The sequence below is a fragment of the Pelodiscus sinensis genome, chromosome 1 (genome assembly GCF_049634645.1).
Source record: "Pelodiscus sinensis isolate JC-2024 chromosome 1, ASM4963464v1, whole genome shotgun sequence".
Lineage (NCBI taxonomy): Eukaryota > Metazoa > Chordata > Testudines > Trionychidae > Pelodiscus > Pelodiscus sinensis.
Window position 1 is genome coordinate 290859843 of NC_134711.1, and position 25843 is coordinate 290885685.

The 25843-nt window shown below is 46.3% G+C and overlaps 1 protein-coding gene across 3 annotated transcripts in view; it reads left to right on the forward strand.

Annotated features, from left to right (window-relative positions):
- The first annotated feature begins 2044 nt into the window (after nt 1-2044).
- Nucleotides 2045-25843, forward strand: part of RNASEH2B (ribonuclease H2 subunit B) — a 58224-nt gene continuing 34425 nt past the window's right edge. For 2 of the 3 annotated variants that reach the window (XM_075919085.1, XM_075919084.1), the window contains exons 1-5: nt 2045-2356; nt 12002-12073; nt 14149-14256; nt 19184-19260; nt 22764-22881. In XM_075919085.1, the coding sequence (XP_075775200.1) occupies nt 2290-2356; nt 12002-12073; nt 14149-14256; nt 19184-19260; nt 22764-22881 (442 nt within the window). In that variant the 5' untranslated portion in view covers nt 2045-2289. The remainder of the gene's footprint in view (nt 2357-12001; nt 12074-14148; nt 14257-19183; nt 19261-22763; nt 22882-25843) is intronic. The other variant, XM_075919086.1, reaches the window with a different exon arrangement.

Sequence of the window (25843 nt, forward strand, 5' to 3'; positions counted from 1 at the left end):
AAACACATTGCAAGGCATCCACACTGTATGTACTCTCTTGTGCAAGAACGCTCTGATGGCCATTCACAGAGGCTGTGTCTAGACTGGCAAGTTTTTCCGCAAAATCATCTGCTTTTGCGGAAAAACTTGCCAGCTGTCTACACTGGCCGCTTGAATTTCCGCAAAAGCACTGATGATCTCATGTAAGATTGTCAGTGCGTTTGCGGAAATACTATGCTGCTCCCATTCGGGCAAAAGTCTTTTTCTGGAAGACTTTTGTGCAAAAAGGCCAGTGTAGACAGCAGAGATTTGTTTTCCGCAAAAAAGCCCCGATCGCGAAAATGGCGATCGGGGCTTTTTTGCGGAAAAGCGCGTCTAGATTGACCACGGACACTTTTCCGCAAAAAGTGCTTTTGCGGAAAAGCATCCTGCCAATCTAGACGCGCTTTTCCGAAAATGCCAGTGTAGACGTAGCCAGAATGGCCATCAGAGCACTTGTGCTTTTTCCCATAGGGGTTTCTTGTGCAAGAAACACCTAGGGGCTATGTCTATACTGGCGGGTTGTTGCGCCAGAAATATGTAAATGAGGCTAAGCGCAGAATATCGCCGAGCCTCATTTGCATACCTAATGAGCCGCCATTTTTACAGAAGAGACTCTACACTGCCCCTTCTTGTGCAAGAAAAGCCCTCTTGCGCAATGCCGTTATTCCTGAAAATAATCAGTGTAGTGGCATTGCACAAGAGGGGTTTTCTTGCACAAGAAGGGGCGGTGTAGATAGCTCCTTCTGGTGCAAGAGCCTCTTCTGCAAAAATGGCGGCTCATTAGGTATGCAAATGAGACTCGGTGATATTTCACGCTTAGCTTCATTTGCGTATTTCTGGCACAACAACCAGCCAGTGTAGACCTAGCCCTGGAGTTTCTATGCTTGCCTTTTTGCACAAGAACTCTTTTACAAAAGGGAGTTATGCCTTGTAAAAGGAGGTATACCTACTGCTGAAAAAGCCCTCTGTTCTGCCATTTTACGCTTGATTTCCTTGCGCAAAAGCGCATTTGAGATGTAAATGCTCCACAGGTTTTTGTGCAAAAAACCTTGCAGTGTAGCCTTTGGCTATGTGTACACTGCAGGCTTCTTGTGCAAGAACAATTGTTCTTGCGCAAAAACTTGAGGAGCATCTATAGTGCACGCAAGTTCTTGCGCAAGTAAATTTACAGTAAAGCATCAGAAGAGAGGACGTCTTGCGCAAGAGTTATTTCTCTCCCCACGAGGAATAAGCCCTCTTGTGCAAGAGCTCTTGAGCAAGAGAGCAGTGTGGACGGGCAACAGGGGTTCTTGCGCAAGAAACCCCCTATGGCTAAAATGGCCATCAGACCTTTCTTGCACAAAAGGGCATCCACACTGCCATGGACGCTCTTGCGCAAAAGCACATCTCTTGCACAAAAGGATATGGCACTGTGGACACACTCTTGCACAAGAATTTTTGCGCAAGAAGTCTTGTGCAAAGCAGTTCTTGCACAAGAAGCCTGCAGTGTAGACTTAGCCTAAGGGTATAAATGTATATAGCCAAACATCAGGGAGTTATTTTTGCATAACGTGAATGTAGCTATTTGGAATGTGGTTGGTTGTGTGGGATTTTTGATGTCTTACGAAGGCAAACGACACGTGATGGCATTAATAGCAGGATGGATACACTCTTTGGGACCAGGACTGTCTGTGCTGAATGGGCAGCACAAGGCAGCTCTGCCCCAAGACCCCAGCAATACCAGGCAGAAGTCTTGGGCACAGCTGAATAGCAGAGGTGCCGGCCAGCTCTGGAGGGTGTGAATGTAACGCTGTTGGGCCTTAGGGGGAGCTTCTTGCTGGTACCCCGCCCCGGTCTGGGGATGGGGGGGGGGAGGAGGAGGAGGTTTGTCGCTCTGCCCCTCAGCTGAAGGCGGAGCACAGCAGCGCCTCGCGCCGGCTAAAGAGCCCGGGGGGGGGGGGGGGGGGGGGATTGGCCCCGGCGCGCAGGCTCGGGCCGCTGGCCCCGCCTCCCGCAACGGGCTGGTACCAAGCGGCGGGGGTGCGCGCCAGGCCCCAGGCAGGGGGTCGCGGGCTGCCGGGCGCGCGGCCGGACTCCCTCGTGACCCCCGCGCGCCCCTTGAGCGGCGCCGCCTTCCCGCCGGGCTCTCGGGCCCCGCTGGGCCTGGGGCAGCGCCTGCGGGAGGGCGCTTTGCGCGCGCGTCCCCCCCCCCTCCCCGTCCCACGCGCGCGTGCCCCGTCCCCGCCGTTATTCGGAGGCGGAGGCTGAGCCGCGCGGGGGTCCCGGACCATGCAAGCCAGGGGGCGGCGGCGTCCGGCGGACTCGCAGCCCGACCAGTGGGTGCTGGTTGCACCAGGTAACCCCCCCCCCCCCGGCAAGGAGGGGCGGGCAGTGCTCAGAGCAGTGGGGCTGGCTCAGTGTGACAAGCTGAACGTCCCCTGGCGGGGCCGCCTGCCCCCCCCCCCCCACTCCCACCCGCGCCCCGTCCAGCCCCCGGGAGTGGGGGGGGGGGGGGCGCGACACACGGTGTGTAGGTCACGTGCTGTGTAGCTGCTCTGCATCCCGAGAGAGCCCTGCAGCCGCCTGCTTAAGGCAGGTTTGGATGGTGTGTGTGTCAGTGGCTCTGAAACTCTGTTGCACTGTGACACTTCCTGTCTGATAAAGCACAAGCAGTGACTCGCAGCCGGGGGGGGGGGGGGGGGGCTGGAGCCAGTGCTGGGGAAGCGGGCTTAAAAGTCAGTTCGCCCCATTAATGTGGGGGGGGGGGGCAGAGTCTTAGTGGGGGGCCAGGCATGAGCCAGGACAGCTGATTCCCAGCTCATGCCTGGTTCCCCAAATGTATTAAGAGCCTGCCTGCTCCTAATACATTTACAAGGCAGAGCTGCAGCAGGGTTAGCTCCTGCGGCCAGGAGTTAACCTCACTGCAGCTCTGCAGTTTCACCTGCTTATCAACTAATTTGGCAATGGGTGACAGGGGAGAGATCCTATGCGGATTACCTGTTGGCTGTGTCTAGACTGGCAAGTTTTTCCGCAAAATCATCTGCTTTTGCGGCAAAACTTGCCAGCTGTCTACACTGGCCGCTTGAATTTCCGCAAAAGCACCGATGATCTCATGTAAGATTGTCAGTGTTTTTGCGGAAATACTGTGCTGCTCCCGTTCGGGCAAAAGTCTTTTTCTCAAAGACTTTTGTGCAAAAGGGCCAGTGTAGACAGCAGAGATTTGTTTTCTGCAAAAAAGCCCCGATTGCAAAAATGGCGATCGGGGCTTTTTTGTGGAAAAGCGCGTCTAGATTGGCCACAGACGCTTTTCCGCAAAAAGTGCTTTTGCGTAAAAGCGTCCTGCCAATCTAGACCCGCTTTTCCGAAAATGCTTTTAACGGAAAACTTTTCCATTAAAAGCATTTCCGGAAAATCATGCCAGTGTAGACGTAGCTGTTGTGTTCCCTCCCTCTGGGGCATCTGGCATTGGCCACTGTTGGCAGACAGGATACTGGGCTAGATGGACCTTTGGTCTGACCCAGTGTTGCCGTTCTTAACTAATCAACTAGTCAATGAAAATTCTATCGACTAGGTGAGTAGTTGTTTAAACACAATTAACATCCCTTCCCCCCTTGTTGATACCAAATTACTACACAACCCCAGGATGCAGGACTGAGGCTTTGTCTATACTGCTGGGCTTTTTTGGGAAAAGGTATGCAAATTGCAAAATGAAAATTGTGTACCTTTTTCTGATTCTCTTTTTGGAAGAGGCTTTTCTGACATTTGGCCCGTCTACACGGGTCCAAATGTTAGAAAAACCTCCTCCTTTGGAAGAGCCCTTATTCCTCATAAAATGAGGAATGCAGGTTTTCTGAAAGAGCGCGTCTGCTATCCTAGAAAAACTTCATAGTGTAGACATAGCCTGAGTCTGCCTGAGCCCCACCTATGTCAAGCCAGGTTGGTGGGAATGGGGCAAAGCTGAAGCCCCGGGGGGCATGTAACCTTGGCCTCGGGCAGTGGGGCTTGGCCTTGCTACGGCCTAGGGCCAACATCAGCCTTCACCGCCTAATTCAAATGGATTTGAAACCTACTTTGGGATCCCAACCCATAGTTTGAGAGCCTGTAATCCCATGGTCACCAACCAGTAGATCACGATCTACCGGTCGATCTCAGAGGTTCTAAGAGTCGCTCTTGAGCCCTCTCTGAACTGCGCGCCTGCGCAGTACATTTAAATTTGATTTCCTCATTTGAGGAGCAGCTACTCACCTAGCAACAACACAGTGCACGGATTGGTGAGAGCTGGGAGGTCGGGAGCTGCTTCTCTTCACTCTAGTCCGGCTGCCTTGCGCTCAGCCCGGGAAGCTTGCTCCAGCACAGCTGGAGCTAGGCGCAGCCTCCTTCGGCTGAGCACAGGGCAGCCGGGCTGGAGCGAAGAGAAGCAGCTGCCCGGCCAGCTGGCCATGGTGCTCAGCCGCCCGATCAGCTGGAGCGCGGTTCAGTCTCCTCCGGGCTGAATGCCACAGCCAGCTGGCCAGGCAGCTTCCCCTCTGCACCAGCCCACTTGGAGCATGGTGCACCTTGGCTGAATGCCATGGCCAGCTGGCCGGGCAGCCGCTCAGCCCGGAGGGAGCGCGGGTCGGAGGCTTCCCTCCGTGGCTGGTGTAGGGAACTCCCTGCCCCCAACCTTGTTCCCTCTCCCCTGCCCCAAACCTGTCCCCTGCCCTCCTGCCCCCCTGTTCCCTCTTCCTTGCCCCCCACCCTGCTGCAGAAACCTGCCCCCCGGCACCCTGCCTCCCCTGCAGAAACCAGTTCCCTCTGGCACCCTGTCCCTACTGCAGAAACCAGTTCCCCTGCCTTCCTCACTACAGAAACCTGTCCTCCTGCTCCCCCCTGCAGAAACCTGTCCCCCCCAGCACCCAGACCCCTGCTACAGAAATCTGTCCTTCTGGCCCCCTCTCCTCTGCCCCCACTGGCACCCTGTTCCCTGCCCCAGAACCCACTAGCATCCCTCCCCAGTACTGTGTCCCCTACTCCTGAATGACTTTTCTATGGGTCAGTGACCCTGACTCAAGATAGGTTCCCTGCCATTCTCATAAATAAAGACAATGCAGAAACTTTTTGGCTACGTCTAGACTGGCATGATTTTCCGGAAATGCTTTTAACGGAAAAGTTTTCCGTTAAAATCATTTTCAAAAATGTGCGTCTAGATTGGCAGGACGCTTTTCCGCAAAAGCACTTTTTGCGGAAAAGCGTCCGTGGCCAATCTAGACACGCTTTTCCGCAAAAAAGCCCCGATCGCCATTTTCGCGATCAGGGCTTTTTTGCGGAAAACAAATTTCTGCTGTCTACACTGGCCCTTTTGCACAAAAGTTTTTCAGAAAAAGACTTTTGCCCGAACGGGAGCAGCATAGTATTTCCGCAAAAACACTGACAATCTTACATGAGATCGTCAGTGCTTTTGCAGAAATTCAAGTGGCCAGTGTAGACAGCTGGCAAGTTTTTCTGGAAAAGCGGCTGCTTTTTCGGAAAAAGTGGCCAGTCTAGACACAGCCTTTGTGTTTAACATAGTATTTTATTTTAAAATGAAGCCTAACCAACAAACTTCCAGTTGGGGCCAAGCCCCCATCTGGCCACAACCACTCCTGCATTCCCCCTTCCCCAGACCCTTGATCTGAGCCCATCAAACCCTGGAACCTCCTGCCCTCAGCCCCTCACATACGCCAACCCAAATTCCTGCACTCTCACATCCACAGGCCTGTGGCTTCCTTAATACCCCAACACTGCCCAGCCTGGAGCCTGTTTCCCGAGCCAGTGTTCCCTTCTCCACCTCCTCCTGCATCCAGATTTCCTCTCAGAGTTTGCACTGCTCACCCCTTCCCATACCCAAATCCCTCATGCCCACCCCAGAGACTACACATCCTGTCTCAACCCAGTGAGGGTCCGGCTAGACTGCAGGAGTTTTTCAGGATTCTGGAGATATCCCAGCAAAACTCTTCTGCATCCAGAGTTGTGTTTGTTCTTCCACTTTTTTAGTGGAAGAGCAAACAGGCTCTTTCGGTGTCAGCCGACGGTCAGGGCAGTGAGTGGTGGGTGTGTGCGTGTGTGTGCGCGCGCGTGCTATACACCCGAGACTTCAACTGCTGAGACCGGGGTCCCTTGCAGTGGGCAACCTGAAAGAGATTGACGGGCGCCCCAATAAGTTTACAGGGAGAGCTTATTACACTTCAGATTTTAGCTGCTAGAATCCGTGATTCCTTTGCAGCGGGCAGCCTGGGGGAGGCTGAGAAGTGCCCCAACGGATCTGCCACCTGGGAGTGACACAAATCCAAATGCCCAAGCTCTCCCTATATCTGTCCCTTAAGACCGGCTGAAGTTCTTTTAAATTGTGCCTGGTTCTGTAACAGCAACTGAAGGAGTCAGTTAAAGCTTAAACAGTTACTATTTTATTGTTACAGGGTAAACTTAGTTGTTAAATGCTACTGCTGTGTTACAGATAACACAGCCACTACAAAGGACAGGACAGAAATTACACTAATAAGTCACTTATAGGTACTATGAAACCCCTTTGGTTCTCTGAGCTCTTATTAAATGCATGCAAAATAGACATCTAGCAGGTATATATTCTCACCCCTGCGTTCCAGACTTGGCGTGGCCAGCGTCTTTCTCTCAATCCCTCGGGAAGAAGTAGGACGAGGTTGGGCGTCCCACAGACCTTGGGAGACAATCAATACCTGCCAGCAGGTATAGATGATTGGAGCTCAAATGGAGTGGGCTACTAAACCCTCTTTATACCCCTTGGGTCACGTAGGCTTCTTCCTGGTCTCAAGTGGCCAATTAGGAAAAATGGCTTTGAACACCAAGTTTCCCACAAAGGGTGCAAAGCATAATTCACACCTGGGAAAATGCTCCTCTGGTATATGATGGGTGAAGATTCCTCTTCTGGGACAGTGCAGGTGTGTCAATTACTGGTACTAGCCATCAGGGCAACTGGAGGCCCCAGGTCGTCAGCTAGCCCATTTACTGTCTGGTTTCTGTTTATGGTAGAGTCAGGGACAGGCAGCACACCTGCGTTCCCAGGGCATCAAAGGCTGACTGCCTTTCTCTTGCTCTCTGGTGGGGGAGGGGAGGCGGAAACCAAGATGGGGTTCGTGTCTGGCTACATTCGGTCACCCCTATACTCCTCTTTCCACAAGGAATAAGGGGGCTTCCAAAAGAAGGGTTTTTTTCTGACATTTGGTCTAGTCTAGACAGGCCGAATGTTGGAAAAACCTCTTCCTACAGAAGATTTTTTTTTTTAAGCAGCAGTATAAGGATTGGGGATAGCAAGTGATGGAGAGGAGGAGAATTGAGAGGGTGGGGCTTCAAGGAAGGGGTGGGGCTTCAAGGAAGGGGCGGGCGGTAGATCTTGGCTTGGTCTGTCATTTAAAAAGTGATCTTGGGTATAAAAAGGTTGGAGACCACTGCTGTAGTCTATATCTGCTGCGCCTTCTCCCTCATAAGTGACCTAGATTAATCTCAAAGGCCACTGGTGATGTAGAGGAGAGATCGTCCCTTATCAAATACTTAATTTCCTTGTCTGTTTTGCACTCTACCTAAGGCCTCTTTGTATATCCAGCCAACCCCTATCCTTCTAAGATGCAAGATCGTCTGCAAGAGTTATCTACAAAAGCTTCCAGGGGTGGGCAAGAAGCCGAAGGTGGTTTTCCAGGGTTAGTCGCTAGTAGACTGCTAGCATATTATTTACCTGCATGTCCGCAGGTATGTCCGCTTGCAGCTCCCATTGACCATACATCGTTATTTCCAGCCAATGGGAGGGAAGGATGGGGAACCTTTATTGGGTCAGGGTCACTGACCCACAGAAAAAACAGTCAGGGGCCACACACAAGTGAAGCAAAAACAACAAAAACCTCAACCCCCAAGTGAGGAAAAGGGGGGGGGGGAGATATTCCTCTCACTCTCCCCAAGCTTCACAGGAAGGGAGAGGGGTACCAAGGCTCAGGGCTCTCGCCCCACCCTTCCTTCCCCAGGGATACATTAACTCTTCTGGGGCCCAGGGCTAGTGGATTTTGTGGGGCCCATCTAGGATGGGGCAAAAATTGAGGGGGTGAGAGTGCAGCATCTGAATGGGAGAGAGGGTACAGGAGTGGTCTGGGCAGGAGATGGGGGTGCTTAACTGGCATAGCTCCTGGGGGGAGGAGGGGGTAGGATGCAGATGGGTCTGCGCAGCTCTGCACACTGCAGGGAGCACTTCCATGCAGCACGCAGAGCTGCATGCAGCTGCTTCGTCCCCCCCCCTGCCAGGCAGGTCCAATTGAGCCTGTGGTTTGCTTTGATTGGCCCCACATCAGCATCAGCCAGTGCTGGAACACCAGCCATTGCGCCTCTCACATGGCTGGCATGCCAGCACGAGCTCATGCCACTGTGGGTAGGAGTAAGCCCAAACATTACATGCTGGATCAAGGAAAGGTGTGGGGCTGCATATGGCCTGTGGACCATATATTTTCCACCCCAGTCTAGGGGAACGCGTGTCAGCATTAATTTAAATGAAGTTTCATATCAGAATTTACTGTCAATCTGGCAGTATTGACAACTTTGAGTGTTTTAAAATTACACAAATGAGATTTTTAAAATACTAATTTTAAAGGTAATAAATTGAGAGGTCTTTATTTGAGCTTTCAGAATTGTATTTTCAAGCTTATTTTCTGCAATATGAGGACTGAAAACTTACTTTTTAAGGAAGAAAAAAAGAAAGTTGACATTCTTATATAATGTGACTAGCAGACTTACCCAGTGTTGCCTGGGTCCTTCAAGGCAGGGGGCTGACTTGGGGCAGGGGGGCGTGCAGGACTCAGACCAGGGACTCGAGGATGTGTGGGGAGGTGGAGAGTGTGGGAGCCTGGGGGTGTATACAAGTGTGAGGGTTGGGGTGTGAGGAGGGTACATCCAGCATGGGTGTTTTCTGTCCTCTCCCCCCGCCCCAGTCCTCCAATCAGCAGGGGAATTTTTTCTTCCCCCAGGCCCCCAAGCTGGGGCATAGATAACTGGTAAGAAAGGAAGTATTAATCAGTATTAATCAATTATTAATCATGCAGGGGCAGCAGGGGATGAGGATAGGAAAAACATTCCTGGTGGCTTGGGGGGCACTTCCATATCTAACATTCCATCATAGGGCTTTGTCTCCACTGTAGGGTTTTTGCGCAAGAAACTTTTTGTGGAATAGATCTTCCGTAAAAACTTCTTGCACAAAAGCTCGTCCACACCTCAAAAGCAGATCACAAAAGCGATGCGCTTTTGCGTAAGAGAGCGTCCACACTGCATGGGCACTCTTGCACAAGAAAGCTCTCATGGCTATTCACAGAATGGCCATCAGAGCACTTGTGCTTTTTGTGATAGGCTCTTCTTGCGCAAGAAACCTGTTGAGCATCCATACATATCTTTTTCTGCAAGAACTCTTGCAAAAAAAGGAGTTATTCCTCATAGAACGAGGTATACCTACACTGCAAAAAGCGCTCTGTTCTATCGATTGGCACCCTACTTCCCTTACTAGTTCCCCCCTGTTTGTCAGCAGCAGGTCAAGCCGCGCGTGTCCCCTGGTCGGTTCCTTTAGCACGTGTACCAAGAAGTTATCCCCAGTATTCTCCAAAACCCTCCTGTACAGGCAGTCCCCGACTTACGCGGATCCGACTTATGTCGGATCCGCACTTACGAACGGGGCTTTCTTGCCCCGGAAGTCGGGGCGAGAAAGCCCCGTTGGTAAGCTGCTCCGGTGCCCCTGGTCTGCTGGAGACCATCTCCAGCAGACCAGGGGCACCGGGCGGGTTCCCGCGCTTCTGAGGCTTTGCCAGAGCAAAGCCTCAGAGGCGCGGGGAACCGCCGCTGCTGCCGCTTCAATCTGGGAGCCTGTGGTCTGCTGGGGACGGTCCCCAGCAGACCACAGGCACCCAGATTGAAGCGGCAGCAGCGGGGGGGGTCCCGCGCCTCTGAGGCTTTGCTCTGGCAAAGCCTCAGAGGCGCGGGACCCCCCCGCAGCTGCGGCTTCAGTCCGGGAGCCTGTGGTCTGCTGGGGACGGTCCCCAGCAGACCACAGGCACCCAGATTGAAGCGGCAGCAGCGGCGGTTCCCCGTGCCTCTGAGGCTTTGTCAGAGGCTCTGCTCCCCGTGTCCCTGGTCTGCTGGGGAGGGGGGGGGGCAGCTAGTGACCAGGCTTTTGTTTTGGACTCTGGGGCAGAGCAGCTGGGGCGCTGCCGATTGGTCCTGCAGCGCCGCTCTGGGCACTACTGGACCAACCCGGCAGCACCCCAGCTGCTCTGCCCCAGGTCCTGATTCAGCCGCTGCTGGTCAGTTTCAGCAGCAGCTGAATCAGGACGCCTGGGGCAGAGCAGATGGGGTGCTGCTAGGTTGGTCCAGTAGCACCCAGGAGCGGCGCTACTGGAGCAACCCAGCAGCACCCCAGCTGCTCTGCCCCAGGCGTCCCCAAGTCAGCTTCTGCTGAAACTGACCAGCGGTGACTACAGGAAGCCCCAGGCAGAGTTGCTCTGCCCCGGGCTTCCTGGAATCAGCTGCTGATCAGTTTCAGCAGCAGCTGACTTGGGGACGCCTGGGGTTCTTAAGTTGATTCTGTATGTAAGTCAGAACTGGCGGTCAGTTTCAGCAGTGTCTGAATCTGGACGCCAGTTCCGACTTACATATAGATTCAACTTAAGAACAAACCTACAGTCCCTAACTTGTACGTAACCCGGGGACTGCCTGTATTATCTGTGTACTGCTTTATTGGTCTCCCAACAGATGTCAGGGTGATTGAAGTCGATTGAAGTCCCCCATGAGAACCAGGGCCTGTGATCTAGAAGCTTCTCTTAGTTGTCTGAAGAAAGCTTTGTCTACCTCATCCACCTGATCTGGTGGTCTATAGCAGACACCAACCACGTCATTATCAGATGACCTGAATGTTTTGTAAAATGTGCAAGAAGTCTAGACATTTGCTTTAATTGTTTGTGTTCTGGTATTGTTTTAGACTTGGTTTCTGTTAAAGTGAGTGAGGGAATAAGTGTGTTGGGATTACCCTTTAGTATACCTGTTGTGCTACACATTTTCAAATCTTTTATAGCCTCTCTTAAATCAGCAACCATAATATAGTTCAATTTAATATCTTTGTAGGTGGAAAAGACCATAAGAAGACCAAAAAAAGCCACTGTAGTTTAACAGTATAGTAAAAGAAGTGGTAAAGGCAAAAAGGTATCTTTTAAAAACTAGAAGTCATGTCTTAGTGAGGAAAATTGAACGGTGCATAAATTCTGGCAAGTCAAGCGTAAACTGAGACAGGCAAAGAACTACTTTGAAGTGCAACTAGAAAAAGACACAAAAACTAGCAGTATTTTTTTAAGTTAGTCAGAAGAAGGAAGTCTACAAAACAGTCAGTGGAGCCACTGGACAACTGAGGTGCTAATGGAGCACTGTAGGAAGAAAACGCTGTTACAGAGTAGCTAAATGAATTCTTTGTATTGGTCTACACTGTACTGGATGAGAGAGGCATCCCTGCATCTGAACCGTTTTGGGGGTGACAAATCTGAGGAACCTTTCCCAGGTTGAAAATTCAGCAGAGGAGGTTTTGGAACTAATAGATAAATTAAATAGTAATATACCACTAAGACTGGATGGTGTTCACTCAAGAATTATAAAGCAACTAAGATATGAAAATCGCAAAACTACTAACTGAGATAAGATACAGATACCTGTCACTTAAATCAATCTCTGTAGCAGATAACTGGAGGTGGCTAATGGAACAGCAATTATAACAAACTCCAGAGGTAATCCTGGCACTTATAGGCCTAACTTGAGTGCCAGGAGATTGTGCAAGAGTGGCCGCTTTTGCGTCAGATCGTGCCAGTTGTAGACACAGCCACTGTGTGTGGCTTCAGGGGGAAAATTAGGAATTCAAAGGTAAATTGAATTAATACAGACAAGTATGTTGGTGAAGTATGATGGAGTGGAAAGATCTAATTTATAATTTTATAAATGTTTTCAGAGTCTGTTACTGATCTTCCTGTGAAACCTGATGGTGGACCTTTATTTACAAGACTACGTAATCCAAGTACAGGCAAGTTTGCAACAGTTAAAGACTCTGTTAATATTATGCTTAATTCCTCTCATCTCTTAATCAGTGGATTAATATTTTGCAAGCTGAAATGATGTGTGAATCTCATGTGCCAGAGATTTAGCTGCAGATTCTGTTTAGCTAAATCAGTTTAAATATTTTAGATTTATTTTATAATTTTAATTGGTGAAACTGTTCATCAGAAATATTGGGCACACAAAAAATGGTGTATTTCAAATGCATTAGTTTTTGGGTAACCACAGGCCTTTCTTTTCAATCCAAATTTATGATTCTTCAGCAAATCACCTTATGCTATAAAATAAACTTTCAGTTAGTAAAGGCTTCTAGTACACTTGCCAAACTTTTGAGCCTTTTTGTTTTTAACTACAGTTTTCTTTTTACTCAGTCCAAAATGTGGTATCTCTTTTCTTGTCAGTAGATGATGATTTACCTTTAATTGGAAACATACTGGGAAAACAAATATTGTAGAAAGTTTAATGAACCTTCTTCCAACCTCCAAAACAATCATTTTCTATTTTGGTTGTTTAGCTAGAGTAACTTAAATTTGCCTTTGTCTAAGACTTTCTTTTCATTAAAGTATACAACATTAAACCCTATTTAGTTTACTTAAACAGAAAATCTTCACTTTTAAAATAGTTTGAAAAATCTGTTTCAGGTTGTTTCTTCACATCATTCATAAATGAATTTGCTATCTGTAGGATTACTGGGTTTTTTTAAAAATGTCACCACTTATGTTTATGATACTAAAACAAACTTGGGAACTTAATTACAAGTACAAATATTCTGTTAGTTTCTGCTTTGCATAAAGGAAGAGACTAATGAAAGACAAGAGATACAGAATGGTAAGACAGTGTACTATTTCTGTTAAAAATACTCAGAATTTAGCTTCAGAATATAAAGCAGTACACATCTTCAATCAACAGTACTGAAATGGCTTTACAGTTTGTCTCCAGAATTGAAAAAAAGGTGGATAAGAATTTATATTTCACCAGGGAAGGCTGGTGAACTTGTTGGTAATCTCTTGAACTTGTAGAATGAAAAGTGTGTGGATAAGGCTTTTAGAAAAAAAAATTGTAAGTATAGTTTACACCAAAGCTGGGTATCTTCCTTTAGAATTATCAGAAGCTTATTTTAAGACCTGTAATGTGCAAACTTTTGGTTATGTAACCTAATGTATGAGTGCAAGGTTTGAAATAGAAAGAGAAGAAATACCCTTTTGGTATAATTTTATTATACTTGTGTCTTAATAAATAAATTGTCTCCAAATACTGTATGAATGTCCATGTAATACTGGTGTGTTCTTGAGTGTTCAGCTAGGACTAACCAACTCTGCAAAATCATACAGCTTCCCAAACAAAGTCTTAGTGATTTTCCATTATATTAATGGAGATTGTCACAATATATTTGACATTTTGTAATGGAAAAATCATATAGGAGGTTTAAGAATGATCCATCCCACTTTGTCCACATGAAGCAATGAGAGAAGCAGGGGGATTTTGTGAAGGGACCTAAAATAAAGCAATTCCAGTCATCTACAAGATTTGAAATTTCTAATGAAACCTCCTAATTCAGATCCCTTGTTCACCTAATGCATTTAACCCATAATCTCCCTAAATCCATGCCAACACACACAAGTAAATGACAAACAACAAAATGGCACTCAGACTCAGGTTTCTCATTTTCTATCCCTGAGTCAGATAACCCAGAGGCAGACACAAAGAAAGAAGAGGGAAATTCTGGCTACCACCACCCCCTTTCAGACAGAGAAAAGCTAATTACTTGTGTGATCTGATTTGGGTTTGAATCAAATGCTTTATATTGTAAGATGAACTATTCACACTTCTTATTTATTGATTGAAAATTCAGTAGGGATTATAGAGCTGGTAAATGAACATCTGTATATAATAGTTTTCTTTGTCTAAGCTTACTTTGTAGTTAAAGTTTATGTAGAATGTATGTATGTTTATGTATATATTAGGCACATTCTTCAGATGTATTGGATGGTCTTTTGATTTTCATGAAAGCTTACAAATACAAACCAGATTTTTTTTTAACAGGGGAAGCTGCCCTCTACTTATTCAATAGCAGTGTACAGCAGCTGTTTGAAGTGAAAGCTTTTCATGAAGAATATCGTTCTTGGTTTATAGGTCAGGCTGTTCAACGTGGTAAGTAAGATAGTGTTTCTACTTCCTTATCCCTACGTGTAACTCATACATTTCCCCCCATAAATTTACTAGTGCATCTCCTAATTGTGGAGACCAGTAACACAGTTATCTCCACATTCTGAGGCATTCACGTGCCATCTGGATTTAGCCAGGGGCGGGGCTTTGTGGTCTCTTAGAAGACTGCCTTTGGCAGTTGCAATCAGACAGATGTTCGTGTGTCTTGGAAAAAAAATTGTTGTAAACTCAAGTGACACAAAATATTTAGCTTTTCTCGTCAGTCAACCTGATGAGTTCTCGGGACATGTATGCATATTTTATTTTTAGGGGAAAAAAGTATAAGTGGTCCCGCTTATTTTAGCAATGAAATATAGTTTCAGGCATTGAAACTTTTGATCCCTCTTCCTTTTACCTACGACTCTAGATCCCAGAAAAGCTTTGGGATCTCAAGCTGATGGTTCTTTTCTGTGGCTGGTGTTTAGCAATTTCATGTCCTGGAGCAAGTTCCCCTATTTGTTCACAACCCTCTCCTCATCTTAGTCTATCTTTTTAAATAGAAGGGAGATATCTTCTCACCAGGAAGATCTAACAATTTTTTTCAATCAGTGAGGATGTCACTAGAGAAGAGTTTCTTGCCCAGTCAATTATTGCATCCTATTTTATTAGATTTTTTTTTCAAGAAAAAGCATCATTTAATGACAGAGGAATAAACAGTTTTCTAAAAACAGTATATCTTCTTTAATTGTATTATCCCTAGGTGTGTATTTAATTCTAAATTTCCTTTGCACAGGTGCCTATAAAAATAGTCACACTTCAAGTAAAGCTGCTCTAAACTTTGAGTTGCTATGGATTGATGTTGAGTCAAGCGAGTGTGCATGCTTCATGCTCCTTCTCCCACTTTATGCCTTGGCCCCTGAGAAATAGCTCTAGTAGGGAACCATCACCTATATTTTGTTTAGAAGCCTGGAAAGGTATTCCTAATTGCTTTGAGAGTTTCAGGGGCATGTATACAATTAACTCCTGTACCTCTGAAAAAGTTATACTTCTAAAGATATTTCAGCTTATTGGTTTTTTCTTTGAGTTTTCTATGTATAAGTCTGAAATTCATTAATTTTTTCTCTTTCTGTAAATGTCTCCATGTTCAACCTATTTTAGAGCATATGAATCTGTGGAAACTTTGAGAAGCACTTTTCCATTTGTCTAACATATAGGTACCTGTGCCAGGGAATTCCTGATTTTTGATTTCCTGCATCCCCTGAAAGAGACACTCCAATTCCCTGTAATTCATGTTATCTTCTCTTGTAGGCCTTTTTTTTCTTTATATCTCACTGCTAATGCAAATGTACTCCTGGAAGATGGGTTGACCTGCATCTCAAGCAGTAGCATATCTGTTGTTGTTCTGAATGATCTAGAATCAGACTGTAGAAGCAACTGTGTGAAAAGTGTAACATTACCTCTGTTTGATAGGCAGCATGTCACCTTCACAGCATGCTCCATCTTCAGCCATTCCAGAAACTTAGACTTGATATCCCTGTGAAATATAGGGTGACTTAGGTATGTTGCTCAAGAGGGTGAAAAATTAAGCTGATCAAAGCCCCAATGTGTACACTGATACGTCGACGAATTCTGTTGAACTGGCTTTCAAGGGGGTGGATTGAATACAGTATTAAAAGTTAGCACTTACATGACTATTCCATAGTCCCTGGGAGCAGGGTTGGCAGCCAAGACACTCCTGGGGAGCCCCCTGCTACCCTACGCTGCTGCCTCTCTATCAGAGGCAGCAGTGCAGGGCAGCAGTAGCCCCTGCCTTCAGGGAGGATCAAGCTCCCCACGGACAGAGATTCCGCCAGCATCCCACGGGCACAGCCTGTGCCCGCAACTAGGCTGGGCCTTCCAAGAACAAAGGCTGCTCTGCGGCAGCTTCGCCTGTCCCCCACCCCCTACTTCCACTGCTGCCTCACAGACAGCAGCAAGGGGGCGCAGGGCCAGGCCATTGTAGTGCTTGTAAGGTAGACATATCCTGTGTCCCCTGTTGCATTCTAAAGACCAGTCTTTCTTACTTTTTATAATTTATTTTAAAATGTGTAATAATATCTCAATGTTTGGATTTTTCTCATATTTTCTAAGTGACAGTAATGTGTTACAGGCAGTCCCTGGGTTACGTACAAGATAGGGACTGTAGGTTTGTTCTTAAGTTGAATCTGTATGTAAGTCGGAACTGGCGTCCAGATTCAGCCGCTGCTGAAACTGATCAGTTTCAACAGCGGCTGAATCTGGACGCCAGTTCTGACTGACTTACAGATTCAACTTAAGAACCCCAGGCATCCCCAAGTCAGCTGCTGCTGAAACTGATCAGCGGCTGATTCCAGGAAGCCCGGGGCAGGAGCTTCCTGTAGTCAGCCACTGGTCAGTTTCAGCAGCGGCTGACTTGGGGAGGCCTGGGGCAGAGCAGCTGGGGTGCTGTTGGGTTGGTCCAGTAGTGCCGCCGCTCCTCGGCGCTACTGGACCAACCCAGCAGCACCCAAGCTGCTCTGCCCCAGGCATCCTATTCAGCCGCTGCTGAAACTGACCAGCAGTGGCTGAATCAGGACGCCTGGGGCAGAGTAGCTGGGGTGCTGCCAGGTTGGTCCAGTAGCTCCCAGAGCGGCGCTACGGGACCAACCGGCAGCGCCCCAGCTGCTGTACCACAGGCGTCCAGAGCAAAGCCGCGGAGCACGGGGGCAGCGGGACAGCCCAGAAGCGCCATGTCCTGCCCTCGGGCTCCGCGGCTTTGCTCTGCTTTGCTCCCCGTCTCCCTGGTCTGCAGACCGGGGGATGGGGAGCAAAGTGGCGGAACACACGGGGAGCGGACAGCCCAGACGCGTCTGAGCTGTCCGCTGCCCGCGTGCTCCGTGGCTTTGCTCTGCTTTGCTTCCCGTCTCCCTGGTCTGCAGACCAGGGGGACGGGAAGCAAAGCGGTGGAACACGCCCAGAGCGGCGCTACGGGACCAACCGGCAGCGCCCCAGTTGCTGTACCACAGGCGTCCGGAGCAAAGCCGCGGAGCACGGGGGCAGCGGGACAGCCCAGACGCACCATGGCTGTCCTGCTGCCCTCGGACTCCGCGGCTTTGCTCTGCTTTGCTCCCTGTCTCCCTGGTCTGCAGACCAGGGGGACGGGGAGCAAAGCGGCGGAACACGCGGGCAGCGGACAGCCCAGACGCGTCCGCTGCCCGCGTGTTCCGCCGCTTTGCTTCCTCTCCCTGCTCTGCTGTAGACCAGGGAGACGGGCCCCGTTCGTAACTGCGGATCCGATGTAAGTCGGATCCGCGTAACTCGGAGACTGCCTGTATTAGACTTATTGCTACGGGAAATGGTTTTATGAGAACAAATGTGTGTTGAGAAATAGAAATACATTGAGTATTCTGTGTCCCCAAAATACAGAAAAACTTCTTTTTACAAAAATTGCTGTTTCAGTAGTATGATGGTACTTTTCAGCTATCAGATTAGAAGGTACCTGTAACGAGGATTAGATGACAAGAATACAGAATTTGAGGAATGAGGTTCATACTTATTGGCAATCTTACTCTAAAATTGAGCTGATTTGGAAATTAATTAAAGACATTACAAATTATAATTTACCATTGAGCCTCTTGGTTCTATTAGGTGTTTCATTGGAAAAATCAACCCTTTTTGAAATATGAATTAGTAGTAGTAAGCCAAATAACCTAATCTTGATTTGGCAAGATTTTGGAAATTCAAAATGGGAAAAGTATGTTGAAATTTAATTTGCTATTATTGAATTAAAACATAAACCTCTCTCTAGCTGTCAGGTCCACATATCTACGCTCATTTTTGGTTTTCTAATGTAAAATGATTATCAGTTACTAGATCTTATCTAATGAATTTCCAGTTATCCATAATGAATACTCCATTAAATGAAAGCCCTATCCAGCAATCAGTATACAGGCAGTCCCCGAGTTACGCGGATCCGACTTATGTCAGATCCGTACTTACAAACGGGGCTTTTCTCGCCCCGGAGTATGCGGGCGGTGGGACTGCCCAGATGCGCCGTGGTCCCACCGCCCGTGTCCTCCAGGGTGAGAAAAGCTGCTCCGCGTCTCCCTGGTCTACTGTGGGGGGGCCAGCAGACCAGACAGACGCGGAGCAAAGCCGCGGAGGACCCGGGCTCTGTCCCAGGCGTCCAGATTCAGCTGCTGTTGAAACTGATCAGCGGCTGATTCCAGGAAGCCCAGAGCAGAGAAACTCTGCCTCGGGCTTCCTGTAGTCAGTCGCTGGTCAGTTTCAGCAGCTGCTGAATCTAGACGCCAGGTCCGACTTAAGTACAAATTCAACTTAAGTACAAACCTACAGTCCCTATCTTGTATGTAACCCGGGGACTGCCTGTATATTATGAAATATATACACTGGGCCATATTCTCTGGTCTGCTAAGTTCTCTTTGTGTCACATAAGAAATCACCAGAGAACTACCCCATGCAGAGGGAATCTGGCTTTTGTAAAGCTTGCTGAATTTAGCTACAGTTCTGCCTCCTACAGCAGAGCTTGCTGCCTCGTGTAAGTGGTGAAGGGGCCACAAAAGAGCAGGGCCTCATTTATGCATTATTCTATGCTGATGATGGGATTTCACCTACAGCTTGTGTTAAAGCTAACTTGTGACAGGTTTAAGTTATGCCAAGACTAGGGGAGAGCAAAATCATTGAGCTACAGTTAACTTTCTATCAATACCCCTGTCCCAATGTATTTGAACATGGCATAGGCATGATTGAGAATTGAGCCCTCTTAAATTAAAGCATTTATAAAACAAAATTTCAGAATTTACTTGCATGCTCCATGGAAACTCTCTAATCCCTATCAGTAAAATTAAAAGGAAATAATCAAGCTGCTATGCAATGGTTCTGGGAATTAAATGTTCTTTCACCTTTCCATCCATAGATGGACGTCTGTTGTTTGCAACACCAATGGATCCTTTATTTCTGGTGCTTTTTTACCTCATAAAGGCAGAGAAAGAGGTAAGTGTCCTTGATTCTAATATTAGAAACTTTGAGAGAGAGCTATTTATTACTTTATTTTCTTTAAAAGTTATTTTAATTCTTTAAAGTGGGATTCCCACACTAAATGAATGTTAATTTATATTTCACTGAAGCATAAACACATATCCCAGACAAGTTGTTGTCATCTTTGCCGCTAGTGCTTAGTGATTAAAGATTTAGTGTGTTGTCAGTAAAGGATGTTATAATTACGGTTACATTTTGCGTTTGGTCATAAGCCTTATATTTCTCTTTCTGCTCATAATTTTCTGAAAAATTTTACTTTTCATCAGAAGTGTTTCATTCTTGCAGCTACAGTGCTGATGGTTGTGGGGAGAGGACATGGCAAAGCTGTGTCCCCTCCCTGTCCTGCAGGGCTGGAACTCAGGGACGTTAGTGGCTGCAGCCTGGGGCCCTGCAAAAAGATCTGCACTTTTAGTGGCTCAGCGATCTTTTTGCAGCAGCTCTCCTCTTTTGCTTAGGGAGAGGGGAGTGGCCAAGGGATGGGGACTGCCAGAACCAGTGCAGAGCCCATGGAGGGGACAGCTGGGGAATGGAGCTAGGTGGGCATAATTTTTGATGGGGAGCCACTCCAAGATTTTGGTAAGTGGTTAAGAACACACTCTTCTGTAGAGGAGGTGCGGGGTCTGGAATGAAGGTTGAGTGCAGAAGGGAGCTTGGGATAGAGGACCGGGGTGCAGGAGAGGGTTTGGGGTCTGAGAGAGAATTTGGGTGAAGGAGGAGGTTGTGATCTAGGGGATTGGGCTATAGGATCTGGGAGGGGATATGGGTGCCGGATAGCATTCTGGCCTGAGGAAGGGGTGTAAGACAGAGTACAGAATCTGGGAGGGAGTTAGGGAACAGGATGGGGGGTGCCAGAGGCAGGCTCAGGCCCGGAGGCACTTAACTAAGCAGTTTCTGGCCAGCAGCCCAGCAGGTCACTCAAAGTGGCGGGCTGTTTCATGTGGCTCTGCGCTGGCGTATTGTGCTACACCCCCCTGGCCCGCCGCCTGCACAATCTCTCAGCTCTCATTGCCCGGTTTCCAGCCAATAGGAACTGACAGATTGTGCTGGGGGCAGCACATGAAGCCTTCCCCCATGCATGCAGTGCAGAGAACCATAGAGGACAGCTAGCCACTTTGAGCAGCATGGGTCAAATTAAAAGGACCGTGGGCCATATCTTGTGCTCCTCTGGGCTAGGGGCTGCTGGAGCCACTACAATGTCTGTGGGATGTGGGAACCTGCAGTTCCTTGCCTGCACCTCTTGCCTGCTCCCCTGAGAGTTGTGTGCATGTGCATGTGCATGTGCATAACTTGGGTGTTTGTAACTCGGGAAGTGCCTGTATATTATTGCTTTGAAACTAATCTCTGTTTCCTGGTAATTAGTTGTATTCATTAACATAAGGCAATTAACCATTCAGACATGTCACAGTTAGTTTACTTATGTGGAATTTGCAAGTTTTAAAGAAAAATTAAGTCAATAATATTACTACACTGCAAATCCCATCTAAATGATAATATCCCTTTTTGATCTCTGAATCATTATACTACATTAATGAATCATTAAAGAAAGAGACAGAATTTTAGCTACCACAAGCTAATTAAATCATATTGTTAAATTTCTAACAAGATACAGGTCAACATAGACAAATACAATTATTATATACTCTTGGTTGTCTAATAATATAACCAAACATTTCTATGGAAGGTTGATCTTAAAGGAAAAACTTAAAAAACAACAAATGGTCTGGTAGCACTTTTTAGACTAACAAAACATGTAGATGGTACCTGCATACCTAAAATTTGTGGGATGTGCCAGTTGAACTGTAGCAGCACTTTAATTGGATGCATAGGTAGAGTATGGCTCTCACAGTCAGTGTTGCGTGTAATCAGCATGTACCTCATTTCAAGTGCCCTTGCTTTACATGCATGTCACTTTACTAATACCGTTAGGAAAAGAACTACGCAAATTGAAACCAGCAAAATCTGGCAACTGTGTGGGAAACAGTAAACAAAATGTCTTACAGGCCACACATAAAACCCCAAAGAATGCATATGGGCCATGGGCCTCAGGTTGCCCACCGCTGATCTAACCGGAAGAATTTAAATGCCACTTTTAATTCAGTTTACTTATCTGAAAGGTTTCTCTTTTCTTCAGGACCTATTTCTTGTTTCTCCCTCAAAGATTCCCTGCCACTGTTTCAATGAAGAAAAATTATATGAATGGGACAGAATTATTTTCTTTGTTCTTTTAGGTTGTGGATGATACAAAATCTTACTTTTATTCATGTTCTTCTAGCAGTAAACACCTGTTTCATATTTCAAACCATCAATTTCACCTATATCGTGTTGGAAATGTTTCCTCATTTTATGACAAAGGATAATCTAAACAAATATATTTTATAGAATTGTAGTCTATCAATCTTCTAGCAGTCCACATTCTTATAAATAGTTACAGAAGAATACCTTCACTGGATTTTCATCTACCACACTTCATTTAGATGTGATAGCACTTTGAAAATTTTATTCACGGTCCAATTTTAATATACGTTTATTTTTTACTCTTGCAATCTTTCCTTTTCTTTAGATTATTACCTCTTCTTATTTCTTCTCTAGAAACAAATGAAAAATGGAATCCTTTGTTTTGTACCTTGTGAATTTCAGTTGGTTATTTTATGAATCCTTTGATTGTTCCAATGATATTATTCTCTAATAATGAATACAGTTTACCCGGCTTTGGGGTTTTTTTTGGTCACCCTTACCAGCATCATGATTTCAGCTTTGGCCCCAGAGACCATTCACTCTAAGGATGGAGAGCTAATTGAGCCTTTGTACTAATGTGCTTAAGGAGATTTCCAAAGGGAAAGTTGCCAGTTGTGCCAAACTGTGCTGAATAATTATACATTGTAAAGTCCGGCAAAGGCAAAATTTGTTTGATGGTTCTTTCATGTACATTGTTTTTTTAAATTGTGCCAATTGTGTAGGACTTCAGGCCAAACTGGAACTCACTTTCCAGAGGTGAAAAGTTAGTACTATGTCCTTAAGTACTGGTCCTCTGAGATTCCTCTTTTTAGAAGGGAGGAAAAAGCAAAACGTGAATGAAAATTATGATGCTGAATTTAATCTAGCAGGTTATGTCTAGAAAAGCTGTTGGCACACATTAAACTACTGTAACTTAGGGTGTCATATTCCAAAATAAATCCCTATACCTTGAATTTGTCTACATGATGTTTTAAAACTGGACCTTTTTAAGTACACTAATTGAAAAGTTCAATATTTTATAAGTATTTATGGTTTTGAAATCTCTGTTTATAGTTTGTTGCTCTATAAACAGTGCCACGACATATTCATAAACTACTTTCAGTCCAGCCTTCTTTGTAATCCTTGGTTTAAAAATCCATCCATAAAAAAAATTTAACGGCTTATTATATTTTTGCTGTTGTTTATAGTAATGTTTCTGTAAACCCTTTGATTTTTTTTTCCAGCAAGGAAAGTTCCAACCACTGGATCAAATTGTGGTAGATTCAGAATTTTCTAGCTGTATGCTGTTGCTACAGTGTGCAAGAGTTATGGACTCACTACATCATGTAGTAGAAGAAAAAGGTACAAGATTTGGGATGTTAATTTAGCTAACAGACTAATTCTTCAGCAAATGTTTGTTTCTTAAAGATATATTTATTTGTTTCAGCTGACTTCTGCACAGTGGGATTAGGTGCTGGCTTTTTATGTCTTGTTACCCCAACCATCTTTGGCATGCCAATATAATCTGTCACATGTCCTGCTACATTTTATTATTGGAATCTATTCAGGTGACTGAGCATTTGCCTACATTTGAAAATTATTGCCCTACCCCCCAATAGAGTAACTGCTGTATTTGGCAAATTAAATCTTTCTCATTGTTTATAAATTTGTATCTTAATTTTTGTAACATAGAACCATATGCTTATGTATATTTTTTTAAGTTGTAAAAGGAGTCAGAGTGGTTCTCTTATCCTATGAGTAATATCGCTTTTTCTGTTGTTGAGCATCACGAGTCTTTCAGTGACTCTTTTGCCAGTTGGATGGTCCATTAGGGAACAGAGGTACCAATGTCCCCTGTGAATTACAAGTGCAGTATATAGAGAATAAGTAGACTAGGGATCTCATTGGTTGATGCTTATTGGTTACTGGTTAACTGACGGCCCCTCACTTACATTGGGTGGGGGAGCTGCTCCAGCCTGCGTGGCCCACCGCACCAGGCTGAGGGTACTCCAGCCTGGCCCTGTCTGAGCAGCCCATGGCACGGTGCTCCAGCTGGGCCCGCTGGGCCACGGGCAGGGAACACTCCAGTCTGGCCAGAGCAGCTCCAACCCAAGTGGGCACAGCCTAGCCAGAGCAGCTCATGGTATGGTGGGCCAAGCTGGGCTGGAGTGGCCCCTCACCTCCGCCTGCGGGATCCCATTTAAATGTAACATTTAACCAGTTAACTTATTAAACAGGACTTTACATCCCTAAAAACCCAGGCTAGCTGTGAGAGGCATTTCAGGAAAAGAGAAGAGACAACACAAGTTCCTACAGTTTTTACAAACTTATGGTGTGACGTTAAAATTAAGTAAAAAGAAAAAATTATTTTTAGAAAGTGAGCAGTTGTCTACCATAGAGAACTTTGTTCAGAGAGGGTTGTGTGGTAGAATTAGGTGATAAACGGTATTAAAGAAAACTTGAGTCATCTCTATCAGTCAAGGGTGTACACATTAGAGATATTAAGTTATGGGTTAATTAGCTAATCAGGTAGTCAATAGAATTTCCATCGACTACTCAATTAGTCAGTGGGGGGGGCTCACTACCGCCAGACTCCTACTACATTTAAAGTGCAGAGCTGCAGTTAGGTTAGCTTCCAGGGGCTAAACTTGTAAAAATCATGCATTCCATATTTCAGATAGTTGGAGTCTTGGGCTGACTTCTTGACTGAATGGAGAACTAACCAGTCAAGAAGGATACAGAAGTTAAAGAAAACAAAATCTTCAACGTTGACCACCTTTTTCCATTAAGAAAAAAATCAACCAGTTTTTCTGTTTCTGTGCTGTGTAGAGCACTTACAAGGCACTAATATATAGGAACAAGAAGGCTTGTTTGAACCAATTCCTGCTAGCCATGGCAGGCTGCAGTTGTCACTGACATCTTGGGGAGGAAAGATTTAGGAAGTGTTACAAGGAGTAGTAAGTGCCTGACTGCTCTCTGTGGCTCTCTGCACCGGGTGAATGGGGAGAAGGCTTTGTGCACTACTCCTGCCCCAGCACAATCTCTCAGTTCCTATTGGCTGGAAACTGGCCAGTGGGAGCTGAGAGATTGTTTTGGGGGCCAAGGACAGAGCAGAGCGCCACATGAAACAGCCAGCCGCTTTGAAGAGTCTGGGGCTGCTAGTAGGCAGGGAAGCCTGCATGCGAGTCCTACCAGGCTGCTAGCTGGGAGCCGTTTACGTAAGCACCTCTGGGCCAGAGCCTGTCTCAGGCACCTCCTTCCTGTTCCCCAACTTTCTCCCAGATCCTGTACCCTGTCCTTCAGCCCTCCCCTGGCCAGAATGCTATCCTGCAACCATATCCTCTCCTGGACCCTGCACCCCAATCCGCTACCCCAGGTCACAACCTCCTCCTCCCAAATTCACTCTCAGATACCAAACCATCACCTGCACCCCAGTCCCCTACCTCAAACTCCCTTCTGCACCCGACCTCCTTTCCAGACCACATACTCCCTCCATAGAAAAGTGATGTCCTTGACCACATACCAAAGTCTTGGAGTGGCCCCCCATAAAAATTATTGCCCACACCGACCTAGAGAATTTATAGTTTACACTTGCTGTGCTAACATTAAGAAGTCTCCTTCCCTTGCACCCAGTGGCTTGGGCACTGAAACAGTCACAGTTCTGTTTCTGTGTAAAAATCAGACTGAACTTGCATTCACCTGCTTTGTTGGTAGAGATTACTTGTTTCTGTTCACTAAATCTGAGTGAGGAGAATTGTTTCCAAATAAGTTCATGTATGAGAGAAAGACTACGATAGAAAAGGATTAATAAAAGGGTTATGAACTTCAGTTCGCGAGTGTTATACTTTGATTTGTTTTGCAAGGCAAAAACTGCACTATGATCTTGTCTGATGTGATTAATATGAAGAGCCAAGAAAACTTACCTGATTAGAATAGCTAAGTAATATTGCCAAACTTGTATTCCCAGAAGGTAGGAAAAAAGGGGCCTTATGCGTTTCTGAGTTATGGAAAACACTAAGAAAATAGATGTTAAAATGTGCTTTAGGCAGTTTGCTCAACAATACTTCAGGGAAACTTCCAAGTCTACATAGTGATTACCCAATTGCTGAACATATTATTTAATTGTAGAACCACTTATATTCCATCTGTATTTCTCAAACCCAATCTTTCCAGATGTCTCAGACCCGTTTTATAGGCACCAGACACATTAGGGAACAAAAGTCTTTCCATATATTCTCATATTATCAAACATTGTTGCTAACTCTCACCAATATCAAATGTGCATTACATGTAACATCCATGTTCCAGTATTGAATCCTTTTGT